The 24,116-nt window shown below is 55.2% G+C and overlaps 2 protein-coding genes across 2 annotated transcripts in view; both read left to right on the forward strand.

The window, feature by feature from the left end:
• Positions 1-1,449: 1,449 nt before the first annotated feature.
• Positions 1,450-5,940, forward strand: ABHD17A (abhydrolase domain containing 17A, depalmitoylase; the record flags this gene model as incomplete). Its single annotated transcript, XM_079546874.1, has 4 exons — positions 1,450-1,763; positions 3,642-3,836; positions 4,773-4,952; positions 5,715-5,940. The coding sequence occupies 4 exons, from the start codon at positions 1,450-1,452 to the stop codon at positions 5,938-5,940; spliced, it is 915 nt and encodes a 304-aa protein (XP_079403000.1).
• A 5,573-nt stretch (positions 5,941-11,513) lies between these two features.
• Positions 11,514-24,116, forward strand: part of REXO1 (RNA exonuclease 1 homolog) — a gene marked incomplete at both ends in the record, with an annotated part of 31,438 nt that continues 18,835 nt past the window's right edge. The window contains 2 exons of the mRNA XM_079546877.1: positions 11,514-11,676; positions 21,974-23,754. Of these exons, the coding sequence (XP_079403003.1) occupies positions 11,514-11,676; positions 21,974-23,754 (1,944 nt within the window). The remainder of the gene's footprint in view (positions 11,677-21,973; positions 23,755-24,116) is intronic.

Below are 24,116 nucleotides of genomic sequence, written 5' to 3' on the forward strand. Positions count from 1 at the left end.
GGGCTTGCGGGGGCCGCCATGCAACGCCAGCGCCGCCCCCGCCTCGGCGGCCCGCAGCGGCCGGGAGTCCCGTAGGAGCTCCGAGCGGGGCGAGGCGGGGGGGGGGCCGGGGTCGGGCCGAGGAGAGCATCTGGCATGTGCAGGTATTTGGGGGGGGGCGGGATGTGGGAGGGGGCTGCGGGGGTCCGGTGTGTGCTGGGATGGGGGGAGCGAGGGAGCAGCGGGGGGAGCGGAGGGGGAGGCCGCTGTGTGCGGGGCTGCGTGCGCTGTGTGCGCTCCGATGGGCCCGGTGCCCCCCCCGTCCCCTCCAGGTCTCGCTCAGCCTAAGGCTTGCATAGGGCTGGAAGGGCAGCAGGGCGCGCGGTGAGGTCCTGCTGGGGGGGATCCCGCAGCTAAGCCATGTGAGCGATGGGGATGTCCCCCCCCCCCCCCAACCCGCCACCACCGCTGTGACGTCTGTGTGCGCGGTGTGGTTGTGCCCCCCGGCACCAGCAGTGCTGGTCAGATTGGCTGTCAGGGTGCACACAAAGCAAGGACTGCTCACCCCCATCCCCCTCCCGACCCCCCCGGGCCGTGCGGTGACACACAGGTGAGGGCACCACACAGTGCGTGACACCCGGCGTGTGCAAGCACAGGCGTGTGCACCGCCTGCCTCTGCCTGCGTGGCCGCACGCCTGGCCCGGCCTCACAGCCCGAGCGTCCCTGCAGGCGTGCGCCCACAGGGACCCCGGCACGCAGCCTGCAGGGGGTGGGCAGGAGGGGGGGAGCGGGGTCCCTTTACTCCAAATATCGCCGTGCGTGCGCCCCCCCCCCCCCCCAAAGCCGAACTTCCACCCTCCCCTCCTCTTTCCCAGCCCTTCAGAGGCAGATGGAGCGGATTCCGCGGGGTGTGGGCTGCTTTGACATTCCTCAGCCTCGAGCCTGTGCCCAAACTTGCAGAAAATAGTCGCTTTTTTTTTTTTTTTTTTTTTTTTTTTCTTCCTTCTTCCTCCCTTCCCCTTTCCCCCCCTTTCCTTTCATTTGGGAGCTCTGTGCTCCAGCTGCACACGCGTGCATTGAGGCCCTCGCCAACATCACGGGGGGGGCTGAGGGGCAGCTGTTTGTGATCCCGGCCCTGTGCTCACCTCACCGGGCTGCAGGGCTGCACGTGGGCTGGGATGCTTGGAAGGTTTTGGGGGGGGGCTCAAGGGGAGCATGGGGGTGGTCAGAAGCGTGGGCATGGCGCAGCCTTCAGCTTGGGATGGCGGTGGGTGGCGGGTTTGCCCGTGGGTTGCGCCCACACGATGCCGTGTGCCCCCTCTCTGCAGGCTGCCTGCAGGCACACGGATGGCGGCCGCCCCGACCCGTGAGGGACAGCGGGCTGCCCCATGGCAGCCGTGATAAGGACGGGGCCTCCCAGCGCTGCTTCAGATCCTCCCTCGCTCCCAGCGCAGCCTTGAATCCGCCGTCATGAACGGGCTGTCGATCAGCCAGCTCTGCTGCCTCTTCTGCTGCCCTCCCTGCCCCAGCCGCATCGCCGCCAAGCTGGCCTTCCTCCCCCCAGAGCCCACCTACGCTGTGGTCCCCGAGCCGGAGCCCATCGGCAGCACCAGCACCGGATCCCTCCGAGGCGGCGCTGCGGGGAGGTGGAAGCTGCATTTGAAGGACCGGGCGGATTTCCAGTACTCCCAACGAGAGCTGGACAACATCGAGGTGTTTGTCACCAAAAGCAGCCGAGGGAACCGCATCGGCTGCATGTACGTCCGCTGTGTGCCAGGAGCCAGGTGAGTGGTGGGCGCGGGGCTCCTGCCGGCTGCCACCTCCCTGCCCTGCCCGACCCGGCGCCGCGCTGTGGGGCTCGGAGGTGCCCTGCAGTGCGGGTGAGCTCAGCTCCTGGAACCTGTTTGGCTTGTGGCTGGAACTGGGAATGGGACTGAACAGGTTGAGGGAGGGAGTTGGGGCGCAGCCGCAGGCTATGGGGACCTCGGCGTCCCCTCCTGGCTTGCTGTCCTCGAGGTGCCCTTCTGATGTCACACTGGTGATGTCACGCTCCGGTTGCGTGCTCGGCGTCTGTGCAAAGCTTCTGTAGAGCCCAGGCGAGCCCCTGGCCCTACGGAGACCACGGGGATGGTCTGCAGACCTCAGCCAGGAACACCTGCAGCCCTGAGGCAAGCTGTGTTTGCGTGGTTCTCTCACTTACTGGGCAAGGTTGATTTTTACAAAGAGAAGAGCAATAGGATTGGAAGCCAGAAGGGATTTAGGTAGAGCTCGCCACAAAGCACCATAGGTCTGTAAGGGAGGAAGAGCTCGATTTGGAATCATTCTATAGGGAAGGGAGGACGCGGAGTCTGAGGGGCTGTGGGAATGTGTCCGCCCATGGAAAGCAGAGTGAGATGCTTTGCTTGGAGCCTCCAGGAATCCATGGCAGCTTGCTGGGATCTGCTGGGACAGCTGGCGAGGGGCAGTGCGGGGTGTGGGCCGGAGACCCCTGGGTTGGGTGGGTGCTGGGGGGAGCACAGCAGCTGCTCCCTGCGTCAACAGCACGCATGGAGCTGCAGAGCTGCACGTGCACGGACTGTCGGTGCTGTGACGGCGCTGTGCCACCGCTGCCTGCAGGAGGCCCAGATGTGGAGTGGGGCAGAGCAAAGTTTGGGCTTTGCAAAGCCTGCGTCACCCTGCGTGGCCCCACGCAACGCAGAGCGCTGCGCCTGCAGGTGTACCTGGCACATCCAGGCTGCCTGGTGGGGATGTCTGCTCCCGTCCTGTCCTGCTGCGTGTCTCCAGAGAGAGGAAACAGCCACAGGATTGCTCTGCCTGCACATCCGCTGCTGGCCTGCTCCCCATCTGCCTGCGGAAGTGGTGAATGACACACAGGCCCAGGAAGGTCCCGTCTCCATCCTGCTGCTGCCTTCCTGCCAGGGATCACTTGATCCCCACGGTGGGGTGGTCCGGTAGCATCCAGCTGCTGGGGCTGAGCTGTGGGCCCGCTTTCCAGGCTCCCTCAGCCTGCTGTCCTCGTGCTTTAGCTCTGCTGGACGTTTCTTGCGCTGTAAAGCGCCGTGTTTTCCCTCTCTGCTCCTGGATGGAGGGGCTGAGTTCCCCCTCACCCCGCTGTAGTGCTGCGTGTCCTCTCTGCTCTCTGATCACCAGGCGTTGGGAGCTGAAAGGTGCTGAATCAGAGGCGTCTCCCCCCTTGTGAGGGGTTCAGGGAGGAGTGGGCCGTGCTGCCTCCCCCAGCAGAGGAGAGCTGAGCTTCCATCAGCACGCCGTTCGTGTTAATTTTGATGATGAACATTGTTTTTCCCCTTATGGTGGAAATTTCTTGTGCCTTGTCACTCCCACAATTCACTTCTCTCCCAAGGCCTGGTGTCTTGCCAGACTCAGGAGAGAAAAAAAATCTGCTGTCAGAATTATTACTTAAAATCCCCATCGGGCAAACGGCCCCAAATCGCGAGCTTTTACATTTTATTTTTAACCAAAAATAGACTCAAAAACTCCAACCGAGGCATCGTGCCTCTGGTTTCTGCTGGTAGCAAGCCCCAGCGGCGAGGAAAGTCAGGGCATCTCCAGGGCTGGGAGCATCCCAAGGCCGTTCCTCCGTCCCTTTACGCGCTGCGGTTTCAGCCCCTAAATTAACCCTCCGCACCCATCCGGCGCTGCAGGTACACGGTGCTCTTCTCCCACGGCAACGCAGTGGACCTGGGGCAGATGAGCAGCTTCTACATCGGGCTGGGCACGCGCATCAACTGCAACATCTTCTCCTACGATTACTCGGGCTACGGCGCGAGCACGGGGAAACCCTCCGAGAGGAACCTCTACTCCGACATCGACGCGGCGTGGCAGGCGCTGCGGACGCGGTGAGCTGGGCAGGACAGGGGCTGAGCGCTGTGCTGCTGCTCCTGTGCTGATGGTGGTCGTTTGTCGTCCCCTCCCCTGTGGGTGCGGGAGGTGGGATGCCGGCTGTCGCTGCCGTGCTGCAGTGATGAGCACGGAGGTGGCTGCGGTGTGGGGCTGGGGGGGCTGGGCTGCAGGAAGAACCCGTCAGGACGGAGCTCTGGAAAACAGGAAACGTCCCTGAGAGGGGCCTGGGATGCTGGTAACGGGAAGGGGGGGCCGGAAGGCTGTTGTGGGGGGCGGGCCTGGATGCTGCGGGGTCTGACCTTGCTCAGTGGTGCTCAGTGTCACGGAGGTGTGGTGCTCCCCACCGCTGGCACGCACCGTGTTCCATCTCACCCGCTGCAGCCCTGTGCCTCACGGAATCACAGCATTGTAGGGGTTGGAAGGGACTTCCAGAGATCATCGAGTCCAACCCCCCTGCCAAAGCAGGTTCCCTACACCTTACCCCTCCTTACCCCTGCAGGCACTCCTGGCTCGCACAGGAGCTGTGTGCTGCCCTGCAGGGCTGTGTGTCCCCCTCCTCCCCCATAGCCCTGCTCCCGTTGAGGCTGAGCCCTGACGCCCCACGGCTCTTCTGGGAGCCCAGGCTGCTCCCAGGGGCCATGGTGGGGACGGCCCCTCTGTCTCCTAGACGTGCATTCCCCGAGGTCAGCACCGTGTCTGGGAAAACAATGTGCAACTCTTAATTAACGCTAATTGCTACAGTGTTTGCAAGCAGCTGCGGGAGCAGAGCAGCTGCTTCGTGCCCAGCCTGGAAGAGCTGAGGGAAGGCAGAGGGGACGGAGCCCCGTTTGCACTCTGCAGCGTGCTGTGACCAGCGCAGGGTGAGGCCTGGGCTGCAGCTCCTGGCGATGGCAGCGTTGCTGATGCTCGGGCCCTGCCCTCTCCTCCTCCAGGTATGGGATCAGCCCGGAGAACATCATTTTGTATGGACAGAGCATCGGCACAGTGCCCACCGTTGACCTGGCGTCCCGCTATGAGTGCGCTGCCATCGTGCTCCACTCCCCGCTCACCTCCGGCATGAGAGTCGCCTTCCCTGAGACCAAGAAGACCTACTGGTTTGATGCCTTCCCCAAGTGAGTGCCTGAGGAGGAGGGACTGGGGTCAGTCCTGGGTGCCAGCCCTGTCTGTGCAGAGGGGTTATGGGGAAAATCAGGGATGGCCTTAAATTGCCCCCCAGGACCCTCCTGTGTTACACGTGGTCCCCATGCTGGGACCTGTAACCCGTCCTGAGGGCTCCTGGCATTCCCTGGTGGTGTCACCTCCCAGCCATGCTGTGCTTTCATTCCTTCCCACCAGCTACCTCCCTGCCCCCCTGGGTGCAGGTCTCTCCCACCAGTATTTGGGGCATTTTTCCCCCCACCCTGAGGAGGGCAGAGGTGGTGCCTGCAGGCAGGGGTGCAGCGAGCTCTTGCTTTGCCTCTCTCCCCTGCAGCCGGGCCAGCAGGACGGTCCCTGAGCTGCACAGTGCGGCCGGGAGCCGCCAGCCCACACACTGCATCCCGATGGCCTCACTTGGCCTTTGGGCCCTGGGGACTGGGATGGGAAGGGCCTCGTTGCCAGGTTGATCCCCACACAGGGTCGCAGTGTCCAGAGGCCGTTTCCCTCGGCCCTGCCTGGGTCCCACGGGGCTGCTGTCATTGCTCTCTTGTCCTCAGCTGTTGCTGTGGCGGCGATCTCAGCGCTGGCAGAAGCTCCACGTCCCCGTGCTCGGCTGCGATCAAAGAGCATTTCCTGCTGCCTTTCCCCGGGGGGCTGTGCTTTAGGGGGCAGGAGGGCTGCCTCGATCCCTGCACTCACCCCCTTTTGTCATCTCTCCCCTTCCACTTTCTTGGCAGCATTGAGAAGATCTCCAAAATCACCTCTCCTGTCCTCATCATCCATGGCACCGAGGATGAAGTCATCGACTTCTCCCACGGCCTGGCTCTCTTTGAACGCTGTCCCAAAGCTGTGGAGCCACTGTGGGTGGATGGGGCCGGGCACAATGACATTGAACTCTACAGCCAGTACCTCGAGCGCCTTCGGAAATTCATCTCCCAGGAGCTGGCCAGCCAACGCAACTAGCTGGAGGATGGGGCAGGGTGGGGGGCTGTCGCGTGTTCGTCCAGCTCTCCCAGCGCTCCCAGTCCCTGCTGCTGGAGGCACGGTGGGTTTCTACAGCCCCAGCCTCGGGAGCCTCGAGCGGACAGTGCGTTTCCTCTGGGGTGCAGCACAGCTCTCCTCCCTCCCTGCGTCACCCGGTGCTGCTGGCATCACAGCTGGGCAGGTTGGAGAGGGCAGCTCGCTCCTCCTTCCCCGCTGGGCAGAGCGGAGCCCCTCCTGATGGTGAATCTTCAGCTTCGGACACGTCCTCATCCCCTCTTCTGAAACAGTGAACTGTTGAATTCCTCCCGGCTGCTCTGCTGCTCCTACTGTAGCAATAAGGCGAGTTGGGCTGGGAGCAGCCGCAGGGTGAGCCTGTCCCCGGTGTCACTGCGTGGCGGAGGAGGGCGCAGCTCCTTCTGTGCTGGTTGCAGCAGATGCCTGCTGCTGCTCCTTGCCTGGGGCAGAGCTGTGGCCCCATAGAGGGGGATTGGGGATGCGTGGAGGAGGTGCCCCCCCACCTCACAGCCCTCTGCTCAGCCCCGCTCTGCCTTCTTGGAACACTCCCTGTGTTCAGGTCCTTTCTGTGACACTCCTTCCCTCTCCGTCCCCTCAGAGCGGGGTGAGGAAACCAGGCACCAAATAAAGAGCTGAGGTTTAGAGTTTTACCCGTGTTGCCCTTCTGCTGGGGGCTGGGGCTCTGATCCCCTGCTCTCCCGGCTGAGCTGTGTGTCTGCTGGGCCCTGAACTCATCCCCAGCTCCAGCCCTGCGGCACCAGCAGGTGATGAAAGGAGCATGTGGGAACAGCCCTGAAATCATCCTGCACCGGCCTATGGGGCAGCAAATCCTCGTGTGGGGCTCCCAAGCCATTTCCCCATCCCCTCCTCCCTGCTGTGGGGCTGAGGGCTCATGTGAGGAGCAATAATCTCACTAAGCTGCCCTGGGCCTCACGCTCAGAGCACTGCTGTGTGCCTTTTGTTTAGGGCTCAGGTGGGACCACAGGGGTCCCTGCTCCCACAAACCCCTCTTTTCCCCCCCCCAGAGCCCCCTGTGCCACCCACAGGTGCCGGGCGGTCGTTAAGCCACGGTTTCACGTGTGCTGGAAGCACTGTGCTCACTCAGCCCTGCTCCCCATTCCCTGACCCCGAGGAGCGGGGCTGGAGCAGCGCCCTAATCCCGACACAGAGGCGTTGTTGTGTGCGCCGGGTGTATTTTTATCCTCTTAGTGCTGCCTGTTGAGCTGTGGGTGCTTTGGAGCAGCCCCGCATCGCCGGCAGGATGCCTCGGGGGGGTTGGGTTCCTGGGGGGGGGGGTGGGGGAGGACCTCAGGGCAAATTGTGGCTGCGTTTGTGGTGTCTGGAGTTCAAAAAGAAGAGCAAAAAAGTTCAGCCCTGCCCCTAAAGTCCAGAGCCAAGTGGGAGGTGTGGGCTGTGTGGACTCCCATCAGTGGGCTGTGGGGCTGGGCCCGATGCTGCTCACAGTGATGGAAGGAGGGAGGTGTGGGGTCCCCACAGTGCAGGAGCCAGACCCACCTCAGGGGTCCCGTGCACAGCATCCCCACAAACAGGGCAATGGGACGCATCCCCAGGTGGGGGGGGGGATGCAGCTCAGGCTGGGCTTGGGGAGCCTGGGGGTCTCAGCCAAGAGGGGTTTAAGTCTTTGGGGCATAAAGGAGCCTTTTGATGGCCAGGGCCTGCGTGCTGTGGTCATGGGACCCCGCTCACAGTCCCAGCTCAGTCATGGGATCCAGGAAACCGAATTAAAGCGTCTTAAGGAGCTTTTTTTCCGAGCTCTGCTCTGTTTTTTTTTTCCACGTGCTTGTCATATGAACAAAGATGGTATAAAAGGATGGCGGGGACGGGGCCCGTAGCGCTCAGGTTGGGAGTGGGGAGGAGGACAGAGGAGGGAGAGCAGGGCGAGGGGCTCAGCACAGCGCCGGATGGGATGGAGATGGAAGGGGAAAGGAGAGGACAAGGATGCTCCGCAGCAGCACCTGGCTCAGCAGCAGCACCAGGTGAGTGAGGCAACGATGGGGCTGGCAGGGCTGGCTGGGGTGGGGACAGCATCGTGAGCATCCCCGTGCCCATGGCTGCACCCAGAGAGAGGCCTTGGTGGGACGGGGGCGCAGCATGGGGATGGGGGTGGCTTTGGGGAGCCCTGTGGGGTCTGCAGGCATGGGGCACCACTCGTGTGCATGCAGGCACGCACCACTGCAGGACAGGCAGGTGAGCTCAGCTGCACAGACTGCACCCACATGGCTGCAGATGCACACATTCCCCCACGCTGCCCTTCACTGCCCCCACTCCCTCTGCTTTGCTTTGCAAACCTGCACTCAACACCCAACCCCTCGGAACCCAGCACTGCCCACCCCCACGTCCCAAACCAACCCCTGGGCTGCGGGGTGGCCCTGAGCTCACCTCCTATGGAAGCAGAGCGGTTTGGGGGATCCCCACAGCCCCGCTCCCCTCCCGCCTCACTTCTCTCCTCCCTCTGCAGGAGCGCTCGCTATCCGCGGAGCAGTGCAGCCCCTCGCTCCCGTGAGCTTCCCTTTGTCATCCTATGCCTGAGCGATGCCTGGAGGCTGGGACGGTGAAGGGAGGCCCACGGGCTGCCACGGCCCTGCAGCGATACGTCCGGACAAGGAGCCTGTGGGGCTGGGGGTGCCGGGAGCATCCCTGGGGGCTGGGGGCATCCAAAGGGTTGCAGGGATGCTCGCTGGGGGGACCGGGGCGGGGGAATGGGACATGCAGCCCTGTGCTGAATAGCTCATCCCTGGCCCTGCAGGACGATGTTTTGGCAGCTCTGAGAAATCACCCTTTCTCCAAGCTTTTTCCCTTTCCCCTTTCACTTTTCTTTTTGTTCCCTCTCCTTTTTCCCTTTCCGTATCCCCCTTTTCTCTTTTCCATTTTTCTTTCCCCCTTTCCCTTTCCCCTCTTCTATTTTCCCTTTCCTTTTTCTTTCCCTCTTCTTTTTCCACTTTCCCTCTTCCATTTCCCTTTTCTCCTTCTTTTCCCTTTTCCTTCTTCCCTTTCCCCTTTCCCTATTCCTTTTTCCCATTTCCATTTTCCCTTTCCCTTTTCCCTTTTCTATTCCCTTTTCCCATTCCCATTCTCCTTTTCCCTTTCCCCATTCCCCCTTTCCCTTTTCCTACTCCCATTTCCATTTTCCCTTTCCCTTTTCCCTCTTCCTATTCCCTTTTCCCATTTCCATTCTCCTTTTCCCTTTTCCCTTTTCCTTTTTCCCTTTCCACTTTTCCATTTCCATTTTCCCTTTTCTTTCCTCTTTCCCATTTCCCTTTTTCTTTCCCCCTTCCTCTTTTTCCCTTTTCTTTCCTCTTTCCCATTTCCCTTTTTCTTTCCCCCTTCCTCTTTTTCCCTTTTCTTTCCTCTTTCCATTTCCCTTTTTCTTTCCCCCTTCCTCTTTTTCCCTTTTCTTTCCTCTTTCCCATTTCCCTTTTTCTTTCCCCCTTCCTCTTTTTCCCTTTTCTTTCCTCTTTCCATTTCCCTTTTTCTTTCCCCCTTCCTCTTTTTCCCTTTTCTTTCCTCTTTCCATTTCCCTTTTTCTTTCCCCCTTCCTCTTCTTCCTTTTTCTCTCCTCTTTCCCACTTCCCACCCATTTCCCCCTCTCTTCACAGCCTTACAAACTCTGGTGACACCATTCCTGCGCCCTGGGGTTGTGCTGAGACCGCAGGAACATCAAGCAGAGATTTGCAACATGAAAACCTCCCAGTGACCCAAACACGAGGATTTCCCCTCAACTCTTTATATTTATACACATCTGTGTGTGCGTGGCTTTACTTTATATTCCCTCGTCTTCACCTGAGCTGAGCACGATGGAGGTGGGGATCATAGAGGCACAGAAACGGCGGCGCTCAGCGTTTCTGCGTGAGCTGAAGTTGCACTCAGTAAACGTTTCTCTCTGACATAAAAATGAGCTGAAGTTGCACTCAATAAACGTTTCTCTTTGACATAAAAATGGAAACGCTGTCTTTTTTGGGGGGGATGTGGGGAGCGGGGCTGTGGGCTGCACGCATGGAGCAGCCCTGGAGGCGGCTTAGGAAGGATGGGGATGGCTGCCGTGTTCTGATGGCGGCTCTTTTTGGGGCCGTTGTTGAGGTGGCGTCATTAATAGAGATACGGGGTTCCGTCAGGGTTGTGGTTTAGGATTAGGAGTTCATTTTAGGGGCTATAGTATTCAGGTTAGGGTTACATCAGGGATATCAGGGCTCTTGATAGGGTCAGGGTTGTTAGGCTGTGGTTAATCATAGGGGTTCAGTCCGGATTAGGGGCTATGGGGAGGGTTTAGGATGAAGAGATGGGGGGTCAGGGTTAATGTTTTTAGGGTTAGGATTAGGGTTATTGGGTTTCTGGTTACGGTCAGGGTTAGAGTTAGGATTAGGGGTCAGGTTTGGGGAGGTGTTGGGTTTAGAGTTATTGGTGTTGTTAGGGTTAGGGTACGGCTACAGTTAGGGTTAAGCTGTTAGGGTTTGGGGCAGAGTTAGGAGTACAGTTATGTGACTTTTTGTTAGGATCAGGGCTGGGGCTTGGATTTGGGTTACTGCATTAAGGTCAGGGTTATGGCTGGTTGTGGGGCTGGGTTAGGATTAGTGTTATAATAGCTCTGGTTTTGGGCAGGGGTTATGGTTTAGGATCATGGTTATGGTTGAGGTTGGTTATGGGTAGGGTTCAGGATCACAGTTATGGTTGAGGTTGGTCATGGTTATGGTTTAGGATCATGGTTATGGTTGAGGTTGGTTATGGTTAGGGTTTAGGATCACGGTTATGCTTGAGGTTGGTTATGGTTAAGGTTTAGGATCATGGTTATGGTTGAGGTTGGTTATGGTTAGGGTTTAGGATCATGGTTATGGTTGAGGTTGGTTATGGTTAAGGTTTAGGATCATGGTTATGGTTGAGGTTGGTTATGGTTAAGGTTTAGGATCATGGTTATGGTTGAGGTTGGTTATGGTTAGGGTTTAGGATCATGGTTATGGTTGAGGTTGGTTATGGTTAGGGTTTAGGATCATGGTTATGGTTGAGGTTGGTTATGGTTAAGGTTTAGGATCATGGTTATGGTTGAGGTTGGTTATGGTTAAGGTTTAGGATCATGGTTATGGTTGAGGTTGGTTATGGTTAAGGTTTAGGATCATGGTTATGGTTGAGGTTGGTTATGGTTAGGGTTTAGGATCATGGTTATGCTTGAGGTTGGTTACAGTTACGCTCCCTGAGCTCCTCCTGAGCAGACCACAACCGCCAGGCTCCATTCTACAAGCTGCTCCCAGCTTCCCATCCCTCACTCTGCACGCATAACTCAACCCCCGTCTGCACGTGGAGGGACACGAGGGCTGACTGAGACGACAACCGCCATTTTGCTGCCGTTCCCGCCCTTTTCCCCACCCCGTTCCCGCCCTTTTCCCGGCTCAGGCAGCGCCGCGGACAGCTCTGTGCGGGCAGCGGCGTCTCCAGGGGTCCTTCCCGCCGCCGGGCCCGGCGCCTCCAAGATGGCGGCGGTGTGAGGCGGAGGCGCCGTCTCCGCTCCCCGCCCCGCGGCCGGCGGGATGCTGCGGTCCACCGGTTACTTCCGCGGTATCGACTGCCCTTTCCTCACCGCCGCGGAGGGTCCGCCGTGCCGTCGGCCCTACTGCCATTTCCGGCATCCTCCGGTCGCGGCGGCGCGGTGCGGAGCTCACGGGGCGGGCGGCGCGCTGGGCCTCGGCGCAGGTACGGGCCGGGCCGCAGGAACCGAACCTTGCCGCCTTCCTTTTCCACGGAGCGGCCCCGTGAGGGGAGGCTGCGGCTCCGGGCGGTTCTCGTTGCGGCGTTTTGGTGTCGTTCGGGTTTCTTGCCGAGGCCTGGAGCGGTGGGGTGAGGGGCGGCGGCTCGGTGCTGGGTAAAGCCATGGGGAAGGAGGGCTGTTTACGTGCTCGGGGCGGTGAGGTTCTGTGCACGGAGGTGGGTGCCCCACAGCGCTGGGAGTGCGTGGGTTCACGGCTTTGGGCTCCTGATCTCTGCCCACTGCACGGGGCTGGGGGGATTTGGGTCCTTCCCGACCCCGGGCATCCTATGGCTGCAGCCATCTTCCTCCTGACCCCGAGGAGCAGCTTTGTGAAATAACTGCCGCCTGAGGACAGCCTGTCTGTGTCACAGCTCTATTCCCGTGCCTTTTCCTGGCCCTCCAGGCGCACAGCTCACACGGCAGCTGTCACAGCCCTTCTGCAGTACTGTGGGGCTGCAGCTCTGTCTGGCCTGGTCTGGTGGCTGACAGCCGGTCCTGCCCTGTGACGACCTGTGGGGAGCCCCAAAAGGGCCTCGGTGAGGTGTAGAGCTCTGCCAGCTTTCTCAGATGGAGCTTGGCTACAGAACAGATAGCTGTTGTTCTGCTCAGTCCTTCCAGCATCTCTCATTTTCCTTAGTCATTATTCTCTGATCTGCTTGTTTTCTTGCAGAGAAAAGCCTGTGTTCTTCTCCCCAGAAGAATGCTGTTTGCTTTCTTATTTTAAGGCTAGCATGTACGGCCTTAAAGTCTTTAAGCCCAAGTTGTCGAAGTTTGGGGTTTTTCACATACTTGGAAGATTAACAATTGCTCTTATCTCCCCATTACCGAATCATCTTACCCTGGCAGTGGTTTAATGTGAAATAAAAGCAGCACATCCAGAGCTGTCACAGTCAGACACGCACAGTACGATAAAAACGATCTGCAAAGCTCCATTAGAGCTCCTCGGGGGAGGTGCTCCGTGTGCTTGATGCTGTCATTACCTGTTGGCATATTATTTTGGTGCCTTTAAATATCTGCAGACTGTCACTTCTGGAACGAGGTTTTGCTCATTTTGCTCTGCCACCTGGAACAGATGCTGCTGCTGCACTAAATAAATCCAGTGCTGTGGGTTTGGGGTTGTTTTTTTTTTTTGGTGGATTTTTTTTTTTATTATTTTTAATAGTTTCAGGGTTTTTTGCTTATGAAATGGGGAAGCGAAGGTTGGTCTTCAGTTAAAAACCTCCTTGGTGCATCTGGGAAGTTTGCACAGCTTCTCATAGTGAGTAAAAAGCAAATCATAGAATTGCTCAGGATGGAAAAGGCCTTAAAGATCAAGTCCAACCACAACCTAGCTGTGCTCCCCTAATAACCTACGGCTAAATCATGGCCTTGAGCACCACATGAGTGGCAATGAGAGAAATCCTGCTTGTGTTAATACAGGCTTGCATGCATTAGTGCCCCAGGAATCAGTGTTTTTGGGGTGGGAGAGAGGTTTATTTGGCGTTTGCAACCACAGCTCTGCAAATTCTGCCTCTGCTCGGGTTGGGCTTCAGCCCTTTTTTCTGTGCTCATTTAGGCCGAGAGATGGGAAAGAAATGGTGACGCTGCTGCCAAGTGTTGGCCTTTTGAAGGGATGTGGGGTGCTGTGCAAGGTGCCTGGTGTCTGTAGAACGTTTGTGGGGTGCTCTTGGTGTGGCTGAGCATCATTTGATGGCTTCAGATGCAGAGGTGCTGTCCTTCCCTCCATCTGAAGCCGTGCAGACTGGGAGATGTGTTTAAAATCTACACTAGGGGGTGTTGGAGTTTCACTGGCAACCAGGCAACCATCTTGTGGAGAGCAGGTTGCTCCCAGCCAGCAAAGCTGCTTCTCTTGTTTTGAAGTAGCCCTGCTGCAGTGCATTTTTGACCTATTTAATTACATTGCTCAGTGCTTTAAAACCTTTTCTTTTTTTTTTAACCAAAGCAGGTGGTTCCTCCACCAAGAGCTGCAGTGCAGATCTGTGGGTTGTTTTTTTTTGGGGGGGGGAGGGGGGAGAGCCTAGAAAAAAGGATAACATCTAAAGAACCAGCCTGTGAAGCGTATTGATTCCGTGCTGGTGTTTGCTTTGATGTTTGAGGATCACCTTAGGACTGGCAATAACCCCAAAACTCTTGGTAGATCTTCTGTAGCTTTGAAGTAGCTTTTGAAAACGGGAGGAGTGGAGGTGTGATGGAGGCTGGGGATGTGTGCCAGGCAGAGCCCAGAGGGCTGGGGAAGGGGGACGTGGGCAGTGCAGTGCTGTCCCCACTTCTCCTTGTCACCATTCCACACTCCTCGAGGTGCGCAGCGCTGTAACAGATGATCTGTGATTCTTCAGCAGGGCTGGGAGGTGGGACCTGAGCCTGTAAAGGGCTGCGAATCCGCAGGCTGAAAGTTTTCATCCTGACTGGGGCTGAAGTGGTTTTTCCAGCTCTGAAGTGACTGAAATCCACCTGCTTCAGAGCAGGATGAAAAGCTTATCGAACGTGTGTGAAGTGCTTTGAAAGCGGGCCGTGTAAGTGGGAGGGAAGGGCTGCCTCCTGTCCTAAAAGCGTCTCTTCAAGCTGCAGAGGAGAAAAATAGGTCTGGCTTTAAAGTCTAGGTCCTGAGTATGCTGAAAGGCATAAAAGAAGCATAATGCAGCACTTTGCAAATACCGTAAGGAAACCCAGCTCTTGGGCACAGCAGATTTGGAAGGAGCTGCCAGGAGATGCTTGAGAAGTGGATGGGATCTGAGCCCGGAGCAGGAAGCCACAGCCAGGCCTGCAGAGCCGAGCTGCTCTGTGTGCTGATCCCGGTGCTGCCGGGAGGAGTGAGGCCTTCAGCCTTGGAGCGCTGGGCTGGGGGCAGCGCTGGGCTGGGGGCAGCGCTGGGCTGGGGGCAGCGCTGGGCTGGGGGCAGCGCTGGGCTGGGGGCAGCGCTGGGCTGGGGGCAGCGCTGGGCTGGGGGCAGCGCTGGGCTGGGGGCAGCGCTGGGCTGGGGGCAGCGCTGGGCTGGGGGCAGCGCTGGGCTGGGGGCAGCGCTGGGCTGGGGGCAGCGCTGGGCTGGGGGCTGGGGGCAGGCTGCTCCTCCGGTCTGAAGCTTTCTTGCAGCACACATTTTCTGTTTGGATGGGCAAAGCTTTACCGATCAGATCTGTTTGAAAGGTGTCTGTGTGCTGTCTGGTGACACTCCATCTCACAGCCATTTCTGGTGCGAGCCCCACAGCTCAGCAGCCTTAATGCTGTGTGGCTGCTGTTGCTTGAGTCGATTGCAGAGTTCTTGGGCTCATCTGCTCCGTTCTATTGCTGCCATCACCAGGGCAGCAAGGGCTTGGCAGTGTTTATCTTGGTTGCCTTCAGCCTAAAACCAGTGGCTTGGGATGGTGCTGGGTGTGAAGCACTACACAAAATGACACTTGTTGAAACCTGAAGTGGCTTTTTAAAACCTGACTTTAATCATGCTCAGCTCATGCGTCACTGCAGGGCCAGGGATGCTGTCTGCTGTTCATGCCATGTTCCTCCTTAGTTATTGAGGGGCTGCTTGGTAAATCCCAGCTCTATGGGAGCAGCCTCTGAACAGTGGCTGGCCTTCCCTCTGTGTGACATACAGTGCTGGTTTGCACCGTGTAATGAATGAAAGAGGTCTTTAACAGATGTTATCTCTCCTGTAGCTGCTGTTTGAGGTCAGCTTCTTGTGGGGAAGAGCTGTTACTATTGCCTTTGCTACAGGGAGATGGAAGGAGCAGAAGTGGGACCTGTGAGCTTGGTGTATCTTCCCGAGTCCCCTCCATGAGCTGTGCGTGGGGCATTGCTGGGGCTGAGATGTTTTTTTTTTTCTTAATTTGTAGGACAGTAATTACCAAAATGCTGCTGGTGGGTGTTTTTAACGGCGAGTTTTGAAATGAGAAATAGAAAATAGACTTAATGGTGAGATCAGGATCTGTCTTCTCATGTAAATCAGTGTAGCATCCTGCCAGCAGTTGGGGGTTTCTTGTCGTGGACCTGGCGGTTGGCTACAGGAGGGCACACAGCTGCTCCTCGTGTCGGGGTTCTGCTGGGGGCAGTGGGGCAGAGTGCTGCCTTGAGGTGTTTCTGCACTGATCTCTCTCCCCATCCCAGGGGAGCAGCAGCACACCAGGAAATGGAGCAGCAGGGAGGATTTGGGACGCTCGAGGCGCAGTGGTCTCCCCGTATCCTTGAGGCGCTGGCTGTGCAGGCTCCCCACGTTCCCCTCTGCACGTTGCAGGGATTCCTTTGCTGCTGAAGGATTTCTTAATCCACGTGGAGCATCTTCCCTGACATTTAAATGCTTCCTCTGTAGACAGGGATCTCTTGGAAAGAGTCCAGCGGAGGGCCGTGAAGATGGTGAAGGGCCTGGAGCATCTCTCCTGTGAGGAAAGGCTGAGTGAACTGGGTCTGTTCAGCCTTGAGAAGAGGAGACTGAGAGGGGACCTGATCCAGGTCTATCAGTATCTAAGGTGTGGGGGGCAGCATGGCGAGGCCAGGCTCTTTTCAGTGGTGAGTGGAGACAGGACAAGGGGAAACAGCTGGAAACTGCAGCATAGGAAGTTCTGCACCAATGTGCGAAGGAACGGCTGTGCAGTGAGGGGAGGAGCACTGGAACAGGCTGCCAGGGAGGTGGTGGAGTCTCCTGCTCTGGAGATGTTCAAGACCTGCCTGGATGCCGACCTGGTGTAGGAACTGCTTTGGCAGGGGGTTGGACCCGATGATCTCTGGAGGTCCCTTCCAACCCCTACAGTTCTGTGATTCTTTTTATCCTCGAGCCAGGCGCTGCAGTGCCGCCTTTGCGCCGGAGAAGCAGAAAACAGAATTCACTGATCCAGAGATTCCCAAAGCCTGGGTGCGGGAGCCCCGTGGTGCTCCTACAGCAGCACTGGGAGCAGCCCGCCTGCCCTGAGGAGCCGTGCCGTGCCAGCCCCTGCCCTGCAGCCCCGTGCCCTCCTGCTGGCAGCACTGGGAGGCGTTGGGTGGCCCTGTGGGGCTGCTGCACCACCCAGCTTGGGAAACCACCCTGCTGATAAGAGGCGATCTGTGCAACGTGCATCGCGGGGACAAGAAGTCCCCCAGGGTGATAGCAGCTAAAAAAGGGAAGAAAGAGTCAGAAAGCCCCCGTGGAAACCGGAGCACGAACCAATCTGACTCTGGAGGAGATGAGGGTGAAGGAAGGCGGGACTTGGGGTTGGGAAGTCCTGCCCTAATGATCGCTGCAGCCCAGAGGTGCTGTGTCAGCACACGGTCAGCGCGCTGTGCCTGAAGCCTGTGGAGTGCCAAGCAGATGGTGAGAGCCTCGAGTGCAGCATGAACAAATACCTGCAGTGTTTGTTAACCACGGGGAGCTCAGGTAATTCTTGGAAGTTCTTGAATGCGAAGTGAGCTCGTGGTGTTGTGCGGGCTGCAGGATGTGGGGAGGCGTGTCCTCCTTCACATGGGCACCATTCATTTAACCTGGGACCTCTCTCCTCTGAGCTGTGCCCGCCTTTAAAATCCTCAGGCTGTGCAAATGATCTGCTCTGCTCTGGGGGGGTTGAGCTGCGGAAGGGTTTTCGTGTCTTGGTGTTTTAGGAGAGGAGCCCTGCTGGGCAGCAGGCAGTGCTGGCTGGAGCTGCAGGTGTGTGAGTTGTTTTAATTTGGGCTTCTGCGTGAGCTGAAGCTGGACAGGTTGGAAAACCAGTTTGGATTTTGGCGTTGGTCCTTTGTAGGTCATGGCTGAAGCTTTTCAATGTGATACAGCCAAAAAGGTGCTTTTCTTTTCATCTGTTTGTGCGGCTGGGACTGCGTTCAGGTAGTATTGTTTTGTTATCTTGCTTCTTAAATGGGAGATCTTCACTCCAGGTGGTTGCGGAGATGGGACAGGTGCTGTGAAGATAACTTATCTCAAGCAAGCAGGAGAAAGGCTGCAGAACTGAGGGAGTGAGGGGTCAGGGCTAGGATTACTTGTGGCCACACTGCTCCAGTGCCTTTTTAAGCCAGAACTGAGCAGGGAGAAAGGAAGACGCCCGAGCACTCCAAGCATTCATTTCTTTTTTCCTTCGTCTCTGAAACTCAGCCATGCTGAGGTATTTACACTTCGAAGTCAGCCTTATTTTCATCCAGCAAGGTGGGGATGCTTTCTGCTCCATCTTTTCCCTCAGAAGCAGAGCAGTGTGTGCCCTGCAGGGATGAGCTCCGGTCCCTTCAGTGCCCCCAGCCTGCCGTGCTGGCTGCGCTGCATCCTGCTTTATCACTGCGATGGATGCTGCTCAGCCTTCAGTTTGCCTTGCTAATAGCAGATTTTGTCTCATTTTTGCTTCTTTTTTTGTTGCCTTTTTTTTTTTTTCTGCTCAAGAAATGGTGCTGTTGGTTCAGAACTTTGAAGCTCTGATACCTCAAAGGGAGCGAGACTGCGAGGGGCACAGGGAGCAGCATCTACCCCTCAGTAATGCCTCCAGCCCTTGCCCTGCTGGTGTCCCTCCACCAGTACAGAGTTATCTGTGCTCCTATCATTTAACTTCAATAATTACAGTTAGCAGTTACAGAGGGCTGTGGTTTCAATGAAGGGAAAGGAGTGTTTCCTTTAGCTCCTCTCACCTGCCCTCCTGGCCTGCTCAGTATTTGCAACGCCTCCATGTGAATTATTTCCTAGGGGTTGGATGTTGTGTTAATAGTTGGAGTTTTCCTTTGGCTCCTCACCAATGAGCCCCAAACTGCCCCTGCTTTTGCACTGCTCAGTGCTGAGGGGCAGCAGCAGCTCAGCCCACTGGCAAAACCTTTTTGGGTTGTTCTGTGCTGTCTTTTCCAAGGAGCTTCGGATGAAAAGCTTGAAATCATTTCCCAGCAGTGATAATTTATTGCTAATCTCCAAGCTTCTCCATTTGCTAAGCAGCAGCATGAGGAACACAGGCAAGCTGTTAACAAGGCTGTTCTGACAACACCGAAATAAAACAGGCTTTTATTTTCACTCTCCCAAGGTGAATTTCCACCTTCCCCACCTTTGCTGAACGCACCTCACGTTACCAGCATGGCGTGGTGCTGCTGCCTGCAGTTTGACCACCAAACTCATCCGTTTCGAGATACAAACTGCAATAACTGCAAGTTCCTAATTGCTGCCTCCTTCCTCAGAGCTGAGGCCTCCTTGTCCAGAATCAGAAGGACCAGAACCAGGAAAACAACCCGCCTTGGCTTTTTAGGAGAATCTGGCTTTTTTTTTGGTCTTGTTGATGCTTCCAGGCGCTCTTTGCCAAAGCAGCTGATCATAGCATGGTTGTTTTGGGTGACTTTGAAAGCTGTCTTCTGCTTTAAGTCAGTGGTTCCCTGAGGTGCTGTGTAAATCCTTAATAACTCGATTGTTGTAGCGTTGGTGTTAACTTCACCTTCTTGTGTCTCACAGGGACCATTCCCCGTTTCTGAGGTATTTGTGAAAACTGTTTGCCTTTTCAGGAGTGCCCGATCACAGCTCAGCTTACAGCCCTGCGAGGAGCTGCCATCTCAGGGCTCTCCAAGGCAGCCTGGAGGCTCCTCTTCACATCCATCCGAAAAGAGGCGTTTTGCTGAGCGACGCCCCTCGTTTTGGTTTCACTGGTAGATCAGAACTTCGTTTTGACCTCGTGGGGGTGAAAGTTTTGACCTCTTCACGTGGAGGTGGAAAGCATTGTAAGGTGATGGCTCTGCTGCTCTGTGCAGCCGGGTTTAGGAAGGGGTGTTTGTGTGCGTGCAGCATTGTCCCTGTGGCACAACATCCCCTGGCTTCCCAGCAGTGAAACCAAGCACCTGAAGAGGCAGCCTGATTTCAGGCAGCGTATCTCATTTCTCCACATGCATAAAATCCCCTTCTGCACGTGTTTCCATGCTAGGGACCAGAACTGCGTCCCTACTAAAGGCTTCTGTGAGCGTATCTCAAAGCCTGCTGGTGTTCTCAGAGTTTGTTGTGTGTTCTTATGCTTCCACTGGAAGAAATGTGGGGAGGTATGGAGAACCTGACCCTGAGATACAGCTGGGTACATGAGGAGAGCGATTGCAGCTAACTCCTTCTGTTGGCATGGGTTCTGTTTATTCTCCTTTATGTCCAGAGCTATTCTGCTGGCACGTTTCCTAATAGGACACCAGAGCCTGTGCTTGTCTTGTAATTCCTCTCTGTTTTGATGTAGTTAATGCAGCGTTTCTTGGGTAAAGTGTTGTTTTGGTGTAGTTTTGCCTTTTTTTGTGTGCAAGTCTTCAGATCCAGACCTCACCTTTGTTTGTAGGCCGCCCAATGCTGACCTCCAAACGGACTCCCAGGCCTTCAGTTGTCCCTCTAACAACTCTTGTGCTGAATTTTAGGTCTCCCTCTTGGGTGAGGATAAAAGCTGCCACCTCCAGACTTCAGTACAGCTTTTCTTACCTCTGATGTTTCACGAGGTGGAGAGAAATCAGGGCTTCTTTGTGCCCTACAGTGAAGCACGTGGCGATGGATGGAAATACAAGCACAGCACCTTGCTCCTTTCTCCCTCCTGCCTTCTCCTGAGCTCAGCTTGGGCTGGCAGTTGGAAGATGTGATGCTGTGTTTGCCCAGAGCCCCTGCTCAGTCAGGAGCTGGTTTGCTAACAACCTTTCAGACCCGAGAGGGTAGCAAGTTTGTTTTTTATGAAACCACTGCCTTTCTTTTAACCCAGTGCCTACCATCCTATTTGCTTGGAGGTCTGTTCTGCCACCTGCTACACAGATGTGGATCTCACGGCCAAAGGGAGATGAGCATTTGTGGTCACAGAATACAGAATCCTGGAATACCCTGGGTTGGAAGGGACCCATAAGGATCCTTAAGTCCTGCTGCTGGTCCTCTTGTTGGAAGTAACCCTCTGTCTTATGAGAACTGCAGACCCAATTCTTGTCTCTGTTTATTATTTATTTATTTGTTTGTTTGTTTATTATTATTTATTATCACTCTGCTTATTATTTAGTTCTTTTGCAGTGTTGCTGTTGTCCTTCCAGCAAGGAAAAAGGTTTCTCTGAAGTAACAGCATCTGAGTGCTGCGATAGTGAGCACTGAAACCTGCTCCAAGTCGAAAGGCAGCAAATAATTTACCTGGGGCTTCTGATCCCTTGCTGAATGGCCTCTTCTTCATTTCTTTTTTTCTTTTAAAATACGCTTTGCTTTCATTATAAAGTATCAGACACTTCAGATGACTGCTTCTCCTTGTGATACAGAGCCTGTATTTACTTCTTAGAAACTCATCTGCATAAGCAGCTTGCCCTGTATTCCTGAATCAAGTGGTAATTGGGAATTCCTATCAGCTTGTGTTCATGCCGCTGTAAAACCCCTCAGTAGCTGCTTGCTGATCACCTAATTGCTATGGAAATACGTGCCCTGGGTGCAGTGCTGGTCCCAGCTGTCAGCTTGGCTGTCTTGTGAGGCGTGGGGCACGGAGTGGAGTCTGCTTTGTCTCCTGGTTATCCAGCTGCACGCCTGGGGGAGGAGGGTGGGCAGAGGGGGAAAGGGGAGGTGAGTGACAAGCAGTGAGCGCAGAGAAGTGCAGTTTGCTCTCCTCATTCGTTGCTCTGGTGAAGCCACGCAGAGAGTTTCTGATCTGCTGGGTTCTGCTGCACTCCTTCAATAACCAGGTTTGCGAGAGCTGCCGGTGGAGGCTGGGTCCCTTCTCAGCAGCTTCTCCATACCTCAGCAGAAGACAACAGGGGCATTGCAGGCGTGTGGTGGTTGCTGTGTCTGTGTTCTGGTGTTCTGCTGCATTTGAGTCCTCCCACACTTCTCATGGGAGGTGGAACATGTGTGTCTCAGGGTGGTTCTTTGCAGTTGAGCTCTGCTGTCACCTTTCGACCTGCAGCGCTTTGTGGGTTCAACCTAAGATTCGTTTTCCTCCTGCTGCTGTGGGAAATACTGAGCTTTCAATGGGCTTTGGGCATTGGCATCAATAAATGAGAGCCTAATCCCTGGTTCTCGTGCTGGAATCCTCTGTCCTTTCTCGTGCACTTCATTGAATTAAGCAGATAATTCTGTGCGTGCCCAGCTCCTCTTAGTCCTAATGCAGTGATTATCCTTCAATGCCCCAAAGAATATTTCACTTACAGAGCTATTCCAGGAGTAAGAAAAGCACTTTGTTAACAGTTCTGTAGTCCTTAATGCCCAGGAATACTTTGGAAGCTCTAGTCTAGCCACCACTGCCCAGAGAATGTCACCAGTGGCTTTTGGTACAGTGTGTGCATTCTGTAGGGATAAATCTAAAGAAAATGTTACCTAACCTACTGACAGTAAATGATGTTTTTCCTTTGCAGAGCGGGGCTATGATCCCTACAACCCTGAGCTGCCAAAGCCCTCGCTGGAGGCAGAGGATGGGGCCCTGGCTGATCTTACAGACATGACACCTGGCATTCTGGAGCTTGAACTGGTCAACAAAGCCATCGAGGCGGTCAAAAATGAAGTTGAGAGAGAGCAGAAAAAGTATGAGGAGCTGCTGGAAACCACAAAGGAGCTCAGGGCCTCTGATGCCTCGCTTATTTCAGAAACACCTGTGTCAGCTGCCGTGACACAAAGTGATTTGTTTACCTCCTTAGAATATAATCCAGGTAGCTACAACTTCAGTAATAACTCCGACTACAACCCCACTCCTTTTGCTGCTGCTGGCCAGTCGAGTAAATACACCTTGGATTCGCTGCGATCTAAAGGTAACTCGCTGGAATACGTTCCCAAGGCTGTAGCACAGTCTAAAAAATACAGCAGCACTGTCACTAACAATAAATACGTCATCGATGACTCCAAGCCTTCGACCGACTTGGAGTACGACCCGCTTTCAAATTACTCAGCCAGGCTTTTGAACAAAGCTGCAACGAAGGAGCTGAAGGGGTCTAAAAGGGGAAGGGTCCCTAGTTATGAGGATTGCTATTCTCCTTCACGAAAGAAGCTCTGTGAAGCACCTGACGAGTACGAAGTGTGTGCCAGGTTCTCCTCCTCTGAAGATGAGGCTGATGCAGAATACAAATCCACCTCTGTCAGCTCTCCATCAAAAGCTGGTTCAGAAAGTGAATCAGATGATGGATTGTCCAGCAAAGAGCGGAGCGCTGCGTCGGGTGACTTCACTTCTCAGGGTAGCAAAGAAACTGCAGCAAAATACGGCGTGGAGGACCTGCCTGGTTCACAGAAAATCCCTCCGAAAAATCTATTGGAGAAGAATGCCAAAGCAGCAAAATTGTATTCTGGTAAGAATGACCAGGAGACTGAAAATAAAAACAAAGATTCAAAAGATAAAACCAAGAGGAAGAAATCGGATGTGAGTAAAACGCCTGGCCTCGGTGAGGTTGGTAAGAAAGAGAAAAGTAAAAATGCAGAGAAAGACAAAGTAGGCAAGAAAGAAGAAAAACTGAAAACAAAGAATGAAGAGAAAAACTGCAAAGACAAAAGTGTTAAAGTGAAAACCGATGGGAATTTAAAGAAAGCTGATAAATACAAGTCAGAGAGAGTGGATGAGCTGAAGAAAGAGAAATCCAAGGGTTCCAGCAGTAGTTCAGGGAAAAGCAAGGGTGAGGATGTCACCAAGGGCTCCAGCACAGAGAAGCTGGGTGGCAGCAAGAAAGAGTCTAAGCTGAAGACAGCTGATGTGAAGAATGGTAAGGAAACCTCGAGCAGTAAAAACAAAGACAAAGGGACCAAGAGCTCAGCGGTGGAGCAAAAGAAGGAAAAGGTCAGCGTTGCAGGAAAAGGAGATCCAAAGAAGGGGCAAAAACAGCAGAGCCTGAGTCACGTTGACCTGTTTGGAGATGAGAGTGGGGATGAGGATGACAGGGGCAAACCTGTGCCGTCCACGTTACCTGACGTGAGCTCAGACTCGGATGGTGACAGCAGCGGTTCGGATTCTCAGAGTGAAAATGGAAAGGCAAAGAAAGCAAAGCGTTCTAAGTTGTCCAAGTCATCGTCATCTTCCTCAACATCTGATGACATTGATTATTCCAGCCTGGAGAAGGACTTGGACTTCGAGACAGACCCCATGGAGGAGTGTCTCAGGATTTTCAATGAATCCACTGATGTGAAAACGGAAGACAAGGGGAGGCTGGGGAAGCAGGTAACGCCTGTCTCAGTTGGTTCTCTCAAACCTAAGTGTGAAATGACACCGGTTTGGTTTAGTGGGGCTGAGTATTTCAAGTTGCTGAAGAGCACTGTGGAAGGAGGCTGTTGGATGAATCTTATCCCTGTTGCAGCTGTTGTGACGAGCTTGCACCTGAGTGTAGCTGTTGGAGGAGAGCTCATCTTGTGAGCAGAAAAGCTGGGAGTTTTAAAGCTTTCTGCCAAACTCTCTGTTGCAATAACAGCAGTGATCCATGCTGATAGAGCTCTGCCTTGCTGACAGCTGAGGGCCTTTCCAGCCCTGGTGTAAGGCAGGTCTGTGTGTAATCTATTAAGCATGGCTTGATTTTGCTTGTTTAG

Source organism: Tetrao urogallus, assembly GCF_951394365.1.
Source record: "Tetrao urogallus genome assembly, chromosome: 25".
Classification (NCBI taxonomy): domain Eukaryota; kingdom Metazoa; phylum Chordata; class Aves; order Galliformes; family Phasianidae; genus Tetrao; species Tetrao urogallus.